We start from the raw sequence: 17,758 nt of genomic DNA, 5'->3' as shown, positions 1-17,758 counted from the left end.
TTATTTTGATGCCACTTAATCTTTCGGGAGTTTTGCTTATTTTGCAACTGCTAACACTTGGTTATCTTTACTGATACTGCTTTGTCACTTAGAAAACATTAATATAGTCTTCTCAAAAAATAAATAGCTTGTAATTACTAAGTAGTACTTCTGCTCTATAAGACCATGTTTCAAGTTTGTTAATATAAAAATTCTTCAGTTTGCTTAGACTTTTTGTCCTTACTTTAAAATATTTCACATTTCAGTGGTGATGAAATTCCACAAGCGGTCCCAATATCAAGTTCAAGGCCTTCAAGACGAGCAAAAACATTGGCACTTGAAAAAACAAGAATGAATCTTTCAGCATTTCTGAGTAAGGAAGCAGATGAATGAACACACAAGGAGAGAAAGTGTGATCTTTGCTAATGCTGGTAGTTCAAATCAAATCTTATTTTCCAAGTCTGATGTTTTGTTAGTCATAGTTAACTTCTTATGTTATGATCATTTATAATTCTAGATTTTTCTAAAACTTTTTTTAGATAGATGCTTTTGATATCTTTCCCAATATGAAGTCCATCATTTGTGTAATAGAAACATTAAAATTTTACCTGAGCAAAACTTGGATTTATTTTTTTTTAACTTTATTGAGAAGAATGCTTTTATCTGCAAATAAAAATGGCTGTTTGTGGGAAGTACTTAATAGTTAAAGCTGCTTTGATATTTTATGTTATTCAGAGACTGTCTCGCCTGGAGTGGTTGCTTGTGATGGCAGCAATTTTGAATGCACCTACTTTCTTCATTTATTAGTCTGTGCGTCTGCTGGCCACATTTTGTTGTTCATGTTAGGTAAAATAGGATTAATCTCAATTATGAGTTCTGCTTCCTGCAGATGTGTCCACTTTATTTAAACTAATGTCAAAATGGTAAAACTGAGTTACTGATTTTACAAACCTAAGCCTGGAAGTCTGCTACTGATCTTGACTTTGCAAAAAAAAAAAAAAAAAAAAAAATCATTAATGTACTTTGTACTTTTAGAAAAGCATAAAAATATTTGCGGTACAAAATAAGGTCCAATAAGGAAAGGAATGCTTAAGAACAGGAGGGACAAAAAACCGAAATACTTTATAGAGACAGTACACAGACCTTATGAAGTGGCATACAACTGCGATTTCTTTCTAGCTTTGAAGTTCACAAGCCTTTTTTGAATGACATTATCTAGGAATAGTCACGCGTTTTACAGAGACGATAGAAGATTAAACTGCACGTAGTAGTAGTCACTGGTGGCTGACAGATTAACTCTGGAAATGCTAGTTTTTTGGTTTGGAAACTGTCAATCATGCCTGTCTGTTACAATATAGGTAATTTCCAAGGTAGTCAGAGAAAACTCAAGTGATTGCTTGACATGCATCTCAACTACTGATGCCAAATGTAGCTTTTTAAGGAACTTGCATTAAAAATAGGTAAACATACTGTAAATGATGCTTGGTAATGCTCAGAAGTGGCTTATGCAACAAGCGAAAAGTAGTGTTCTCAAAGTGTAAAGCCCGAACTATTACGCTATTTTCAAGCTTGCATATGGAAAACAGACAGGATTGTGTTGCTTTTCCTTCCTTTCAGTTTTTGTTGGAAATGTGTCAGACTACAAAATGCCATGACATGCTTTTCTGCTGATATTTGCTATTCAGAAGCTTATGTAACTGTAAATTATTTTTATTCATAATTCTAAGCAGAATTTGGGAGTCCAGAGCTCCCTCTCTTGATAATTGTTTTCTTCAAATCCCCAACTCGTGTTCTAGTGCGAGTTTGCATACATGCAGCCACTTGAGGTTAGAGATGGTGCCTGTTCCCTTGAATGCCACCTGAACGTAGTTCAAAGGTGAAGCATGTATTTCAGTCTTCCTCAGCTGACTGTCAATTAAAGCTTCCCTTGTGCTTTAGCCTTTTGTTGTTGTTTGTTTTTTTTTAATTTCAGTTACATTATTTATTTCATCTTCACTTCCTCACTCTTGGGTGGTGGTTTGTTCTTCTGCCACTAATACACTTTCAACAACTGCTGCTAGCCCACTCTTGTTAAAATGAGGTGAAAGTAGGGTTGAAATGACCTATCTTTCTGGCTGCTTAATTAAAGAATAAAACTTTAATCCCCAAGATATTTTAATTGACTTAAAAACAGCCTCTTCAGTACTCTGAACCAGTTAGTGTGCATCCTCTCTCTTTGCTAGCTAAATGCAACAGTGGGTCAAATGTGAGCCACACTAGACCTAGTCTTGACTCATAGAATAGTTTGGGTTGGAAGGGACCTTTAAAGGACACCTAGTCCAACCCTCCTACAAACAGCAGGGACATCTTCAACTAGATCAACCTGGTCCTGAATGTTTCCAAGGGTGGGGCATCTACCACCTCTCTGGGCAGCCTGTTCCAGTGTTTCACCACCCTCACTGGGAAAAATCTACTCTGAATCTACCCTCTTAGTTTAAAACAATTGCACTGCTAAATAGGAGGTTCACATGGGCTTACTTCTCTAGAGCTTGCCCAGGTCCCTCTGGGTGGCATCCCATCCCTCAGCTGTGTCAACTGCACCACTTAGTCACCTGCGAACTTGCTGAGTGTGTACTAGAGCCCGCTGTGTCATTGAAGATATTAAACAGTACTGTTTCCGGTACAGACCACTGAGGGACACCGCTTGACACTGATCTCCATCTAGACGCAAGCATCCAGCCAATTCTTCATCCACTGAACAGTCCACCCATCAAATCAGTCTCTGCAATTTACAGAGAGAACAATGTTGTGGGGGCTGCGTCAAAGGCCTGACAGAAGACCATGCAGGTGACATCCATTGCTCTTCCCTTCTCCACTGATGTAGTCACTCCATTATAGAAGGCCGCTAGGTTGGGCAGGCAAGACTTGCCCTTGGTAGAGTTACGCTGGCTGTCTCAAATCACCTCCCTGTCCTCAGTGTGCCTCAGCCAAGCTTCCAGGAGGGTCTGTTCCATGAACTTCCCAGGCGTGGAGTTGAGGCTGACAGGTTGGTAGTTCACAGGGTCCTCCTTTCTACCTTTACAAATGGGTGCAATGTTTCAATTTTTTCAGTCACTGGGGACTTCACCTGACTGCCACGACTTTTCAAATATCATGGAGAGTGGCTTGGCAACTACACCAGTTCCATATTAATTAATGAGAAAATAGCAGTGGTGATTTGTTGTCAAACTTATAATGATCCTGTGTTTGTTCCTACAGTATTTTTTGTTTCTTAAAACCAGTTTTGTGATTGTTTTTGTTTGCTTGCCTGATCAGTCTCTTCAGACTACAAAGTAAAAAGAATTCCTCTCAGTAACAGCCTCCTTTGGCGGGTTGCTATCTCAAGGGTCAGTGCTATACCAAGAACAATTCTTTTTCTAGCTTTGTTGGTTATTGTCTTAAAGAAGTGGTTAGTGAGCTTGGGTTATGCCTCTATCTGACTCTCATCTGAAAACTTTTGAACTCATCAGGCAACTGAAACAATATGACACAAAAGAAGGAATCATAATTGTTAAAAGTAAGCAAAAAAAAAAAAAAAAAACCCAAAAAAACCCTGCTTGGAGGTGAGACATCCGTAACAGAAAGGCTCTGGTATTTACTCAGTCTTTTACATGAGAAAATCCATGTGGTATGTCCTTCAGGCATACTAACAAAGATACTGGCTGCATTGGTTCCCCTGCTTGTAAGCCTGTTTCTATGCCCCTTTTGGGACAGCCCCGACTCCTTGCTGTTCCTTGTGCTTTGGTGGGGCTCCACTGAAGTCAACTTCAGTGCCTCTCCCCCAGGAAGTTTAGTTCTTTTTTTGGCTTTCTTGCTCCACAGAAGCCAAGTGCATGAAATAGTTGAGATACATAAAGACCCACTAGACAGTGTGGCATGCTGAGTGTTCGTTCTCTTAATCAAGTTCTGCACTGTCTGACACTTCAGTGACCCAGGATCCTTCTGAGATCTTGTGAAACTTAAAGGAATTCACAACGATCATTTTATTTCAGTTACTGGATTGCACCTCCAAACCAACAAACTTCTGCGAAGAACTGCATCTTCATTCTGTTATGTAAGATGACAATTTTAAGTGATTCCTTAAAACCTTTGTTTTAGAAAACAGTGTCTTCCAAGGAAATTAGCTCTTGGCAAGAAAAGGACAGAAGACTTGTAAGAAGTTGAATTAAGAAACCTCTACTCTAGCTATTGAATGTATGACTCCAGGAAAGAGAAATCATATCATATGGTTTTATTCTAACACTTTTGTTATAGCTCTGTTAATAATAAAGTTTTGATGAATGAATTACATGAACCTTGCTAAAGCTGATCTACACATGGAATGTCTACAATGTAGTCAGCTACAACCATTTACTACTTTGACTAAACTTTAAAATTTTGGTGTTTACATTGAATTTCCAAAGTACACAGGAAAAAAAAAAGAAATAGGAGGAGCATTTACATCCATTTTAATTGGTGGCAGGCATAAATTCATAAAAACAAAAGGGGAAGAAAGACCATTTAGCAGAAACCTCAAAAAGTGCAGATACAGATTTGTTGAATGACAATCTTTCCAGAGATTCTCCTGCAGGCTCGGCATTCCTTTTAGACGTTATGGTCATTAAACACTGTCACATAGAAGTTCTCAAGATAAATGAAGATGAAAGCATACTGCAGAAACAAACTGGTGGTGTGATGCATTTCAATCCGTTTGCAAAGGAGATCTCGGATAATTTACCTTTTTACTGCTTTGCTTCAAGGTAGTCTGTCTCCACCTGTTACAGATTTCTTTGAATTATTATTACCATAAATCTTTACATGGTAACCTATGCCACAAATTACATAATATATTAACTTTCGTGCACAAAAATAAAATTGGGGAAATAATTAGAGAACATAGAAAAATCACAATACTATTAAAGGGGAACATCTGATTTTGATAATAAATTTGTACTGCAAGAATTTCATGATGGTCAGATGTGAAACTGTATATTTAAAAAAAGAAGTACATCAAAATGAATAATGCTAGTAGTAATATAAAGCCAAATCACACAAGATCATTTCAAGATCAATGTAATAAATGCTTATTATTCAGCAGAAAAAAAAAAATCAGGAACAATGTACAAAATAATAGTGCAAGAACAGCTGCAATCTATTTGTTCTCATCAGTTTTGAGATTTTGGTTAAAAACTTTACAGCTGGCGAGAGATGCTGCTGAAAGACTCAGATTCCACTCAGTGGGCTGATTAAGGCACATCTTTATGGACTTCAAATGTTCATTTTCTGTGTTCATGTCTATTGAATTCTGTGGCTCCGAGACTTTCACTTGTAGCGTGCTGTGAGGAAAGAAGTGGGGGTGGGAGAGGGAAAAAAATGAGAAAAAGTTTAGTATGCTTTCCTCTTCCCCTGCAAACAAGCAAACTGATAAGAGGCAAGATGAGGTGGTGGCAGAGCGTGTTCTGCTGGGTGTTTTTTTTATTGGTTTACTGTGTTATGTTCCAGAAACACTGAGATGAGAACCTGACCGTGCTGCGTTCTCCGTGTTGTGAAAGTACATCAGGCTTGTTTGCATCGCGGTAACTGAGGTCCTGCTAATTTTTGGAGACTGTCCTAGGTCAGTCTCCAGCTCGTGCTATTCCTCTGCAGAGGAATAAGGGTGTTCTGCAGGCTGGCCCTTCTTAAATAGCATCCAGCTGACTACTGTAAAACCACAGAGCAGGAACTGGGCAAGAATTTGTTTGGGTTTTTTTCTGACGTTAATTTAGTACAGTCATAAAAGATTTTTATTTTGTTTCAGATCTAGGAAAATAAGTCCTACAAGAAGATAAAAAAACTTAGCTTTTTGTAGGGATCACAAAGCAGAGGCCGTAAGTGTAGATTCAGTCATAACTCTCATCGTTGCCATACAGAACCACAGAACAGACTCATAGAATGGGTTGGGTGGGAAGGGGCCTTTAAAGGTCATCGAGTCCAACCCCCTGCCATGGGCACAGACACCTTCCACTAGACCAGGTTGCTCAGAGCCCTGTTCAGCCTGACCCTGAACGTTTCCAAGGATAGGGCATCCACCACCTCTCTGGGCAGCCTATTCCAGCTTTTCACCACCCTCATCATAAATTCTTCCTTAATATTTAAAGCAGTGTAATTGTGCACATTCAGAAGACAAGAAGGTACAGTTTGGCAACCCTAATTTTGAACCTCTCCACCCCTGCTATTTTTTTCCCCTTTTTTTTCTGCCCTACCTCTTGCAGTGATGCGTCCTATGTGCAATTCATTGTTTCTCACCATCTTTTTCAAAGATTTCAAGAAGTGCAAGAATGATAAAGAGGTGGAGATATTTTAGAGATATTTCTAATTACTGTGATACTAAAGTTCTAAGTTCTAGGTAGTTTAACTAAGGGTAGGAGGTAATGATCATACTATAAACTGCCTGTGCACAGTTTCTCCTATCAAGGAAGTGTTTAAGCAGCAAGACTCTCTTAATGGCTCTTACTTGCTGCATTTCAGGAAACCAGGTTCATCACAGGCCTTGAGTGTAAATTATCAACGATTGAATCTGCTGAAGTACAGTGTTTGCATGGGTGAACAGTCTAGCTGAGGACATTCGGTAATCATAAGACGATAACCTAAAACATAGTAGCTTGTGTTACTCAAATACTGGTGACTGACTTTGGTTGGACTTTTTCCTATGTCATGGCAAGAGGGAAAGACAGCTTGTGTAACAGCTGAAGTGACAAGTCACTGTTATTTTTCACAGATCGTACGAAATACAATTTTCATTCTTTTACATTTTTATGCAAGCTTTCTAGGCTATACACCTTTCTGACATGGTAGTGAAACAGGCGTTACTGATTTATTAACCCTCGTTCCCAGCCCTCCCTAACTGGGCTATTGCTCCCATGCCCTGCATTTCCTTGTGCCTTTTATTCCCCTGCCTCTGTCTTTTGTCTTGTTTTTGCCTTGTACCCTTTTCCTTCATTCTTTTCTGGTTTGCACACACTCTTGTTGCTCTGGTCTTTTCCTTCACATAGGAAACAGAGTGTGAGCACAGGTGACAGAGAAGACTGTAGTCAACAAGGTTACTTTCTTGAATTTACAGCCTCTTCAGACTTGAATCTTTGCCCTCACTTGCTGTGAGGAAAATCAAAGCCTTTTCTTATGACCGTCGGATTAGTAAGTGCAGACATGAGATGGTGCTGGGGCTGAAGTGTTGCAGCTTTCCTTATCCCCACTGGTTCTGTGCTTTCCAGGTGTGGCCAGGTAGCAAAACTTAAATTTAACAGAAATAATCAACAGCTAAATTAAGAGATAGGCTTGAATGTTATTTTGTTTTGGGGTTTGTTGTTGGGTGTTTTGTTTCTGTTTTGGTGGTGGCTGTTGTTTTCTGAAAGGAACATAAATGCCTTGGGAATCAAGAAATGGCAAACTGTAGTAGTATATACCTGCAGCGTGCTTTGAAGAACAGCATTTCTACTGTCTTTAAAGCAGCAGATACAGAATTAATGCTGAGCAAGTGCCAGACAGAGAAAGCTAAAGGTTCAGGCTTCTCAAATGATTTGGCATGTTACTTCTGTGTATAAACTATTGATTGTACTAAGTCGGTATGGCGCATTTTCCAAACACCACTGCTAGCAGTAACACAGCTAGGGTTTGGTGTAATCGTGACCGTAATTCCCCCTGTTTGCTTGGACTGCAAATGAAAAAGCAGAGTGCTGTAATACAACCAAACAGCACTTTCTGAGTAGTCAGCTGAGGGACTCTACTCTTTACTCCTACTCTTTACTGTTTATTTTTGTACAGGTTTCAAACTAGCACTGAGGTACCTGCTGATAATTGCCATGCAGTAATTCACCTCTTACAGAAGGACACTAGAGACTTTCACATTTTAAGAGAATGCGTAAAAACAGAAATAGGAAAGTGTTAATGTCTTCTTTCAGTTCCCCAGTACAGGTAACATCCACATAAAAAGCTCAAGTATTTTAGGAAATTTTACATTGATAAAAATAAAGTAGAAAATAATATGGTTAGAGATCTGCATTAATATATTCATTAACCAAGAAGAACCTAGTTTTTCATCTTTTCATTCTTGTGTGATTTATTTTTTTGCTGTTGATATAACAAGGTACAAAAATGGTGTATTTAAATAGTATTTTTAAAACACAGAATGTAATTAAAGCATAAAATTAAATAGAAAGTTTTAATTTCTCCAGCCAAATCTATCAATAGATTCTACTCTAAATTTTATTCTGCTTTGCTTACAAGAGTACACTGCATTAAGCACTCCTAGCAAAAGAAAGAGATGCTTCATACAGCAGCCCTCCTGTCAGGAAGAACTGCAGGTTACAGCCTGATGCTACCAGCAGCCATGAAGCCCGTTTGAGTAGAGCTTGGAATTAGGCTGTATAATACCTCTGCTCAATATCCTCCTGGAGTTCTCCACTACCAGTTCTTCCACCAGGAAGAAAATGGAGGTCCCTTTATCTTCCTAGACAATAGGCATTCACTAATCTTATATAACGGTCTCTTAGAAAGGTTAGATTTTCCAACTCTGAGGCCATCTGTTTACTTTTCCAGCAATTATAATCTGTTTTGGTTTTATTCACTTGGGATTGACTCAGTTAATCAGTTTCTGCCCATGTGATTTGTGGAAGTGGGCTACAAGTGCTTCTGTAACATGGAACATAAATTCCAGCCATGGCATATTCAATAGTTTTGCTTTCACTAGGAATTTGAAGACAGGCCAACAGTGCTAGAAGCCCAGTGAAAAAGAAGAAAACCATTTATATTTTTAAAAGTTCTTTTAGTGATATTTCTTGAAAGTTCAGATGCTTTTCTTCAGCTGTAAATATACTACCCTCTACCAGCCCTTGTCCTCTAACTACTCTTGAAGTGCTGGTAACATATTTAAAGGTTAATTTAAAAGATTTCATATTTCAGAGTGTACAATAACTGATTCCAATAACTGTCTTAGAAAGTAAAAGTGAAAAAAAATATCTAGAAATAAGAGTATACCTTTTTGATCTGAAACAATAGAAATAAAAAAACACCTCAGGCAGCTAAGTTGTATGTTTCTGCAGTCCTTTAGCATGTGCTGTGTAACTGCTCTGTATAAGGAGCATCTTCAATCTTACAAAGATTTTTGACTGTGAGTGAGCATATGTGACCTAGTGGAGAGGCAGGAGGCACCAGGTACCGCACTGAGAACGATGTGGTGTGACACTGTGGTGGACACACCAAGGCCGTGTACAGTGACAGGACACGCTGTTTTGTCAGTGCAGGCTAAGGATGCCCTCATGTGCTCTTGGCTTTCTTTGGATGCTGTTGCACACAAAACCAATGGGTCTAGAAAACTGTCAGTGAGGACTCCAGGATAATTTTTTTTTTTTTTTTCATATGTTGCAACTCCCAGTTCCCTAATCACCATTCCTCAATCATCTCTGAATTTACTACTTTTCGACAGTGAGAGAAAAAGAGGCAATTGCCTGTTACTTCAACAAATCACAGTAGCCAAATCAGAATAATATTGATGGACTCTGAAGTCCTGTATCTAGTCTCCCCTGGCTAAGCAGACAACCCTACGTGTGGTTAAGTCTCCAGGCCTGCTAGGACCTAAAAGGATCATCTCTTTCCACAAAAATTTCCTCCCATCATTAAAGCAAAAGGAATTAAAATAGAATGGTCTTTGAATTCAACCCTCTACTAAAGCAAGCAACAAGGGGTCTCTCCTTGCTCCCCAAAAGCTAAAGAAAACCCTGCCCTTTTCTACACTTCCAGTCAAAATTGCTTGAATACAAGTATTTCTTTGTGAAATATTGCGTTTCTTTCTCTAGTTTTACCCAAGTCATTGTTATGATAACAGAAATACTGATTTTTAATAGGAGGATGTGAAAACAATACTGTATAAGTTGACAGGCTGACAAGCATGAAAAGAAAAATAATATTCTTTGAGCTGCTTATTTTCTGTGCAGTTTGGATCTGCGTTCTTCAGGAAAAACAGGAATTTGACACCTGTTCTATGAAAATGACAAAGTTAAAAAAAACATCTGGCTAGCTTAAGTCCATACATTTGCTGAGTTAATCTGTGTCTGCGACAAGTCAAGGCCATGCACAAAAAGTAGGGATAAGTGTTTTTTATCTGTTGGGTGACTCCTCTGCACTTCCTATCAAAAAGATTACCATCAAATGTTGTGTGTTTGTATGCTGAAAAATGACTACGAAAGTACCACTATAGGGTTGTATTTCTCTAAATATTTTGCAACACTTACAGATAAAAATGTCCCCACCTAGCTAAGAGCTATGTCAGACTGGTTTTAACCCTCCTGTCTGACAACAAAAATTCTGCAAATTGCACTTGTTACACACCTCCATCAATGACGTGCAGATTGATAGCTTGGAAAGTGTAAGATCATTTGTGATACACTGCACTGATTTGAGGCTTTTACAGAAAGGTTTCAAAAACACTGAGTAGAAATAGTAAAACTTTAGCAGCATAAAACAATTTTATCTATACAGACTATTCAAACATTTCCCAGAAAAGGAAACAGTGGAATGTATTAGGTTAAAATCTGCAATGACTATAGTAGCCTCAGCATGCTTTCCAATAGAGATTGATTTGATAATGCAACATACATTGAAATTCAAGTAAACTGAGCACACACAGTCAGATTTGCTGTCTCTAAAATTTAAACTCATCTTTCCAAAATGCTAAAAAGCAACAACAAAGAAATCTACAAATAAATTTTTAAATGTCTCATTACTATTTCTCAAAGGGATTATCATTGTAATAAGAAATAATAGTTTTCAGCTGAGTGGATGGAATCCTATTTGGGAATCAGAGAGAGAGAGAAAGAAATGCTCTGGAAATAGATGGAGCTGGGGAGATAAGCAATATCCAGAGAGTCTGAAAAATCTGGACTACTAAGACAAATAAATCAGTACACAAGACAGAATCAAGACAGAAGGTGAACTGAATTGAGACAAAAAGACAGGCTGAGGCGTCAGAACCAGTCACAGTCCCACCTGACATTATGGTAGAAAAGTTTCTTTTGCTCTTCATACTACCTCAGAAATGTTTTCTTGGTTTGAGGGGGAAAAAAAAAAGTGGGAAGAAGAAAGGAAATAGGAATGAAATGCATACAAAATATATGAGAAAGATAACTAAAAGAGGCTAGTAAGAATTTGCTGAGAACTTGTGGCACATCAGTGAAAGAGGCTTACTTAGTGGTAGCTATTTCCTGAAGCTATATATTGAAATATCCACACACTGTTGAAACTTTAACTTGCACTGAAGCAAAATTATATAGCAGTGGATGTTTGTTGCACCTTTTACATCACTAATTCATCTTCAAAGAACACAGCAGAACAGCAAAACCAAACAGCATATTTTATGCATTTTCAGGTGAAAGTTTGTCAAGTGGAATAGATGACAACAGTTTCAGAGTGCAGTCATAGAAATAACGTGACTTTCTCCCCCAAACCAGTCAGCTACAGCAAATATTCTCATTCCCTCAAACATAATAGATCACAGGCAACATAAAAGGTTTAAATTGCAACTTCACTGCAGAAATTGAGAACTGAAACAAGTATTGGAGGGGTGGGAAGAAAGAAGTTCATCAGACTTGCGCAGCCATGGAAGTACAGAGCTCAGTGCTGATGAACATTCTCCCCAAAATACAGGACGGATTTGAGTGTATGTTGACAAGCTTAAATATAGAAAACATTCCTGCCCCCTTTAATGTTATAATTATTTAAAGCAGCCTGATAAAGTTATTTAGAAATGTGATCTTTTGGACAAGAGTCCTTATGTTTTGTAGTAATACAGATTATTTAGCAGTTCACAGAAAGCACAGGGTTCTTAAAGCACAAGGAAACAAAATATAAATGTAAGCTGTCACTGAAATGGGCATGAAGAAGTGATAAAAATTTTAGGGCATCTTTTTCTAGTGCTTATAGTATTAAACCTGTTAAAGAAAAAAATGTTCTTATGATCTCATATTGTTCATAGAATACTGTCTTCAAGATCTTGGAAACAAAAACCAGCTAAGAATCTAACAGTTGTAAGGAAGCACCATTAATTTGATGATGAACAAAACTAATTCTTAGCAACTAGGCACCTTCATGAAACAAGTCTGCCTCTGATCATCAGTTCCATCAAGGAAAACTGCCTAATTTCTAAGCATTACTAGAATTTAGTAGCATGCAAATAAATAAAAAAAAACCCTAAACACCTGTTGTGCAGATGACTACTGTTGTATTTACCCTAGAAACATACTATAACAGAAAAAAGGTTTTGCTATTTGTATTCTACTTAATCATAATTAAAAATGGTTTTGAACAAAGTACAGTAAGACTAAGGCTTGGAGGTTCAGAACTATGTATGCTGGTTTGGGCTGTTCTCAGAGGAAACAGAATGCCACCATCTCAACACAGTGATAAATGCAGCTACGTAAATGTTGTCATTGAGCTGGATTAATCTTGTATCTTTAATTCATAATAGTTTTTTGACATTAGAAATGCAATTATGTTATGGAGGGAGATCATCTAATAAATATGATGAGAGTCCCTGGGTGGTTTATAACCCACCAGACTTCTGAGTTACGGAAGGTCAAACAATAATTTGCAAATAAGTCACTTCCTTTTCTGAGATTTCTACTACTTAAATATAATTTAAAAACAGCTGTGAGTAGTAAACTGATAAATATGAATGTCTCAGCAACAAATCTGATATTGAGAAGAATTTCTTCAAACACACATCTCAAGAACTTCAAACTAGAAAGACAGGTATCAACAACCACCACAATTTTAAGAATGGATACCTTCAGTATAGCTTTTAAATCTTTACTTGTATTGTAAATAAATTTCTGACATTATTGCTACTGAATGTTTTGAAATTTAGACTAAGTACCCCAATAAAAACACTGAAACCTAACTTTAAGTACTTTTCCCCAAAAAAATTTAGCCTCCCTTCCAAATGGAAAACATGACATAGATAAAAGAGCACCAGCACCACCAAGTGAGAATAAGTTTTGGTTTTTGTTTTTTTTTTTTTTTAAATTAAGAAAAATATCATGTGGCATTCTTACAGCTTCTAGATAGGAATTTTTCAACTAGGCTTCCATTTCACGTACAGAAAAATAATCCGTTATTTGAAGCAAATAATCAAGATTTCAATAGTTTGAAATAGACAATTTTGAGGGCAAGCCTGTATCAGTAAAATATCAAGTATAATCTCTGCATATTTGTGCAATCTGCACCTTCAATAATAGGAACCTGTAACAAGTTCCATCTGAAAAGACTGACCCCCCCTTAATAAACTTAATTTTTATGTATGCATGTATTTTAATGTGAAACGTGAAAGTCTTATTAGTCTCATTCCTAGCAGGACCACAGTTTGGAAATATTCTACCCTGAGCTGCAAAATGAAAACAAAGAATAGCAATACCTACATAAGACCTGCTTTGAAAAACATCAGCGTAGTCACGTTACTCACTAATGTCTTGACAACTGAGAGAAAACATTCAAAACCAAGTAAAAATACATAGGCTTATGCTTTTGAAAGGATTTTAATTCCTAAGCTAATGTTAAATCAAGGCCATTTCCACTGGCAGGCATGCAGAAAGAAAAGCAGGTCTAAAGTCAATTATCACTGAAGAAAGTGCTACAGCCAAGTTAAGATACCTGCCCCACTTAGAGATAAACATGATAAAAGACAGAAGCCCAGATTCCTTTCCCGTATGCCTAGAAGTGGAAACAGAAAGGAACATGCAGCAGTAAGTAGAGGATGGAGAGTAGGTAAGTTGGCATACCCGCTGAAAGAAGTTTGTGAAACTCCTTCTAAATTTAATTTCTGAATTAATTAGCTGAATGCAGACATAAGTCAGGTGAATTTCTGCTGCTGAACAAAAAAATCAGACAATAAAATCTGTCAAATGGACAAGACCAAACAAAAGAATAGAGGAAAAAAAAGCTTAGGTCTGCACAAAGCAAGACGTTTCTCTAAAGATTTACTTCTCTTAGTAGAGCAAGAGATGCTATTATTACTACTCCAAAGAACATTGAAGAATAATCTGAGCAGCCTTACTGATGTCTAGAACATGAGAGAAATCAGCATCAGAAAAACATCTCCTTCCTTCGGTTATAAAAAAAAGGAAAGAGAAATATAAATTCCATGACCTGTTCCACAAGAGCAGAACATGCAATTTGCCATGCGAATGGGCACAGAAACAGTAACTTTTCCAGAATTATAAAGTGGCCAGAGCTGTTGGTCCAAAAGCATGGAGCTAGGAAGACAAAAGTCTGTTTATACATCCTGATTTTGGAAAAGATAAAGATCTTTACACTGTAGGGAAAAAAAACAAAACAAACAAACCCTGGTCTTCAATAAGAAAAAGTGGATTAAAAAGTAAGCATGCCTATTTAGAAAAGAAGTTCCATACCTGGGGGGTGGTGGTGAAGAAATCTATGACAAAGGCTGACTGACACCTTGCTCATATGGTATTAATAAATCTCTTATCAGGTATAAGAGATACTATGGACTGGCATAAGTACGCAATGACAAATATGCAGTAAGCAGCAAAGGGAACGCAACTGGGCTGTGCTCGTCCTGCAGCGCTCTGCAGAGTATGCTTTGGCACTCGTAAGCAGAGAAATTGGGAAAAAAGAAAGCTGATGCATGATCTGAGAATCAATTAAAGTTTGGTACTAAAGGAGAGCAAAGTATGAAGAGAGGATGCAGATGCGTGTGGAACCACTACAGTGTAATGGTCTGAGAAGCGGTTCAGACATGGGTGTGAATAAAATAATAAAAGCGATGGCGTGAAATAAACAACAGTTCAGCAGGGACCATGACAAAGTACTAATGCGGGTTAGGCAGTTCTTTAACAAAGGCATAGGTGGCTACAGCAGATCACATATGAAGCACAAATCAATGCTATATTGCTGTAAAATTACATGTATCATGACATATAAAAAGCAGTGGGGTAGCTCACATGGGAAGAGATAGTCAATGACAACAGTGTAATTTTCATTATGGGAGCTAAGCCGTTATGAGAAGCAGTTAGACACCCTTTTTGCCCTCATCAGCCTCCCTGAAAAAGTATGCACACTTTCTATGCTTCTATAAGGGAGAAAAAAAAAAATAATAATGCAGAAATCTGCAGGGAAAACATAGCTAGTCTGACTTATTAAAGCGAGTAAGATAAAAAATAATGTTGACAAAAATTATACATTAAGGAAAAAAAATAAGTGAGCATTTAGATGAGAAAACAAGTCAGTCAGCTGAAAGCCGGCAATCCAATAAGGAGGAAAAAGAAATAGCAGATGAAGGAGATACGAAAACTGAAGTAACTCAAGATGATACCTTATGCATTGAAAGGAGAAGACAGAAAGAGATGTGTCTCAAGATCAGCATTATTTTATCAACGTATACTGCAACTTACCAAAATATTATTTTGAGTCATAACCTGACTAGGAACCTGACAAAAATGTATGGAGTATATTTTAATTACTGCTCAGTTACAATAATTTCAATACTTCACTTGACTAGCAGTGAAATTTCTATTTTATTGTCTAGCTTTTTATAAGGCACTATTAAAAAAAATCCTTGCAAACAACAAAGTAATTTAAAAATGCTAATTAACTTCTAAATTGGGACCTCAGTCTAGGTTCTATTTGCAGTATTTCACATATAGGTACTTAAATTGGTACATTAGAAATGTTCTCAGTTCACAGGTAGCGCATATCCCTATACAAATACATATATAGGTACAGGTCTATAAATCATACATTTCCATATACTTGTATTTTTAAAAAACGTAAATTGGGTTTCCAAACATTTTCTAATAATAAAACATTTTCCAAACATTTCCTAACATTTTCTAATAAAAAATATCTAATAATATCTTTTAAATAACCGGGAAGTAAACTATGTTAATGACGACTCCGTCAATTTTCTTTGCTAGGTAAGGCATGAGAATACCACCAGGGTTTCTATTGCATTGAAGCCACAAGCATGACACCACCACGAATACCACCACAGCGGTATACCGCTGTACACAAATACCATCAAGCGGTGATGTCGTGATGAGTGCACATGAATGCCAAATGCTGCTCTTAAAATCTTGGGTGTCCCATATAAAACAATTTCCATTCAGATACATCCATCTAATTAGTTGCGGAGTGTTGTAAAAATATCTGGCTTAATTAGAACCTGAAGGCTGTGAACAGCTTTCAGAAACAGCCTGCTAGGGAACACTCAAGATTCAAGGCCGTTTTAAAGGGCAGAGAGTCTTTCTTTTTGATGTTGACCATAGGAAACACCAGATTAAAAAAGCCTTATGTTAAAAAAAAAAAAGCTGTTCTTAAAATATGGCAAATGTCTTATTTGTATTAAATTAATATCCAATTACCAAATGAATATAAGGAAGAAGGAACATAAGAAATGAAATATAATTTCTAAGAGCTACTCAATGTTTACCTACATTTGAAACAGAATTTCAGATAAATGAATAAATTTAGCACCACTTCGTAAAGCCCTGCAAACAAACGTTTAGACTTCCTCCTGAAATACTCCAAAATAATAAAACATTTCTATTAGTCTCAAATCCTGTTTAAATATCTTTAAGGCACAACTGTGACATTACAGCAAAACAAAAGGATACCGCTAGCAAAAGGATAAAGAGTGAATAAATGCGGCATTGTATTTGGCTTGAAAATCTGAAGGTGTTGTCGTCAAAGGACAGACTACAACTATCTTTTGATTAAGTGAAAGAGGAATTAAAGGAAGGAAAGTCTTTCTAAGAAGAATGAAAAGAAAAATTAAAATTGAATATTTATATTCTCTGCCAACAAATACAATAGATTTTCTTCTAAAACTCCAGACTACTTGAAGAAAAGCCAAATAATAAGGGAGAAAATGAAGAGGTTCATTTTAGATGAAGAAAGTATCCTAGCTTGAAGTGATTGGAATTGATTTTTAAAAGCTTTTCTACGTGAGCTCCCACCTTGATACAAAGGGTGAATAAACAGGTATGTCATATCATCACAGGATGTAGTACTGCTTGCTACTGTAGTAGGTCCACAGCAGCCTCCTTTGCATGTGATAAATCCACACCCTCTCAAGTACGTTTTAAAAATATTCAGTACATTGTAAGTTCCTAATATGGAGTCTTTTACAGTGTCCCATTTTATTGTTGGATAACAGTTTCTCTTATTTTAGCTTGGCTCTCTTGAGGCCTTTTGGCCAAGTCATGCAAGTGGGATCTTTAGTCTTATAAGGAAACACACTGAATCACTCTTATGGAAAGAAAAGATAAATGCTTTCCCAAAAACATGCTTACGTAATTTTGCTTGCCACCACAGCGAGTAATAATGTTTCAGTGGAGCTAAAGAAATAAAAGTGGTCAGAACATAGATTTACAGTAAAAAGAAACTGCCCATCATACATCAAATGCATTGATGAAGCAACAGTTCAAAAGTCAAGTAGTAACAAACAGCATATGGACCAATATGTCTACCATCCACCTTATCTTGAAAAAAACAGGCAATATGAAAAAGTGATTAATTCTCTTCTATTACTACCATGAGTAAACGGCTAGTTCCAGTTGCTTGATACTACCTTGAGCTGCAAGAACTCAATGCTTTATTCCCACTTGCACATTTTAACAAAAACTGAGTATACATAAAAATTTGATACTAATATTCTGCCTACCTGCCACAGTGCTTTGCAATAAAACAGCATCACACCACCTCCCTCTTTCAAGAATATTCGGTCAGACACCAAGAT

General features: G+C 37.1%; 2 protein-coding genes across 5 annotated transcripts in view; one reads left to right on the top strand and one right to left on the bottom strand.

The window, feature by feature from the left end:
• NCAPG (non-SMC condensin I complex subunit G) overlaps positions 1-1,916 on the top strand; it is a 30,302-nt gene extending 28,386 nt beyond the window's left edge. For both annotated transcript variants that reach the window (XM_040588690.1, XM_040588698.1), the window contains one exon: positions 246-1,916. In XM_040588690.1, the coding sequence (XP_040444624.1) occupies positions 246-372 (127 nt within the window). In that variant the 3' untranslated portion in view covers positions 373-1,916. The remainder of the gene's footprint in view (positions 1-245) is intronic.
• A 2,512-nt stretch (positions 1,917-4,428) lies between these two features.
• LCORL (ligand dependent nuclear receptor corepressor like) overlaps positions 4,429-17,758 on the bottom strand; it is an 85,484-nt gene continuing 72,154 nt past the window's right edge. For all 3 annotated transcript variants that reach the window (XM_040588600.1, XM_040588660.1, XM_040588668.1), the window contains one exon: positions 4,429-5,312. In XM_040588600.1, the coding sequence (XP_040444534.1) occupies positions 5,299-5,312 (14 nt within the window). In that variant the 3' untranslated portion in view covers positions 4,429-5,298. The remainder of the gene's footprint in view (positions 5,313-17,758) is intronic.

This window comes from Falco naumanni, chromosome 1 (assembly GCF_017639655.2).
Source record: "Falco naumanni isolate bFalNau1 chromosome 1, bFalNau1.pat, whole genome shotgun sequence".
Taxonomy (NCBI): Eukaryota; Metazoa; Chordata; class Aves; order Falconiformes; family Falconidae; genus Falco; species Falco naumanni.
Note: the sequence above shows the minus strand (reverse complement) of the source record. Positions and strands in the feature narration are given on the sequence as shown.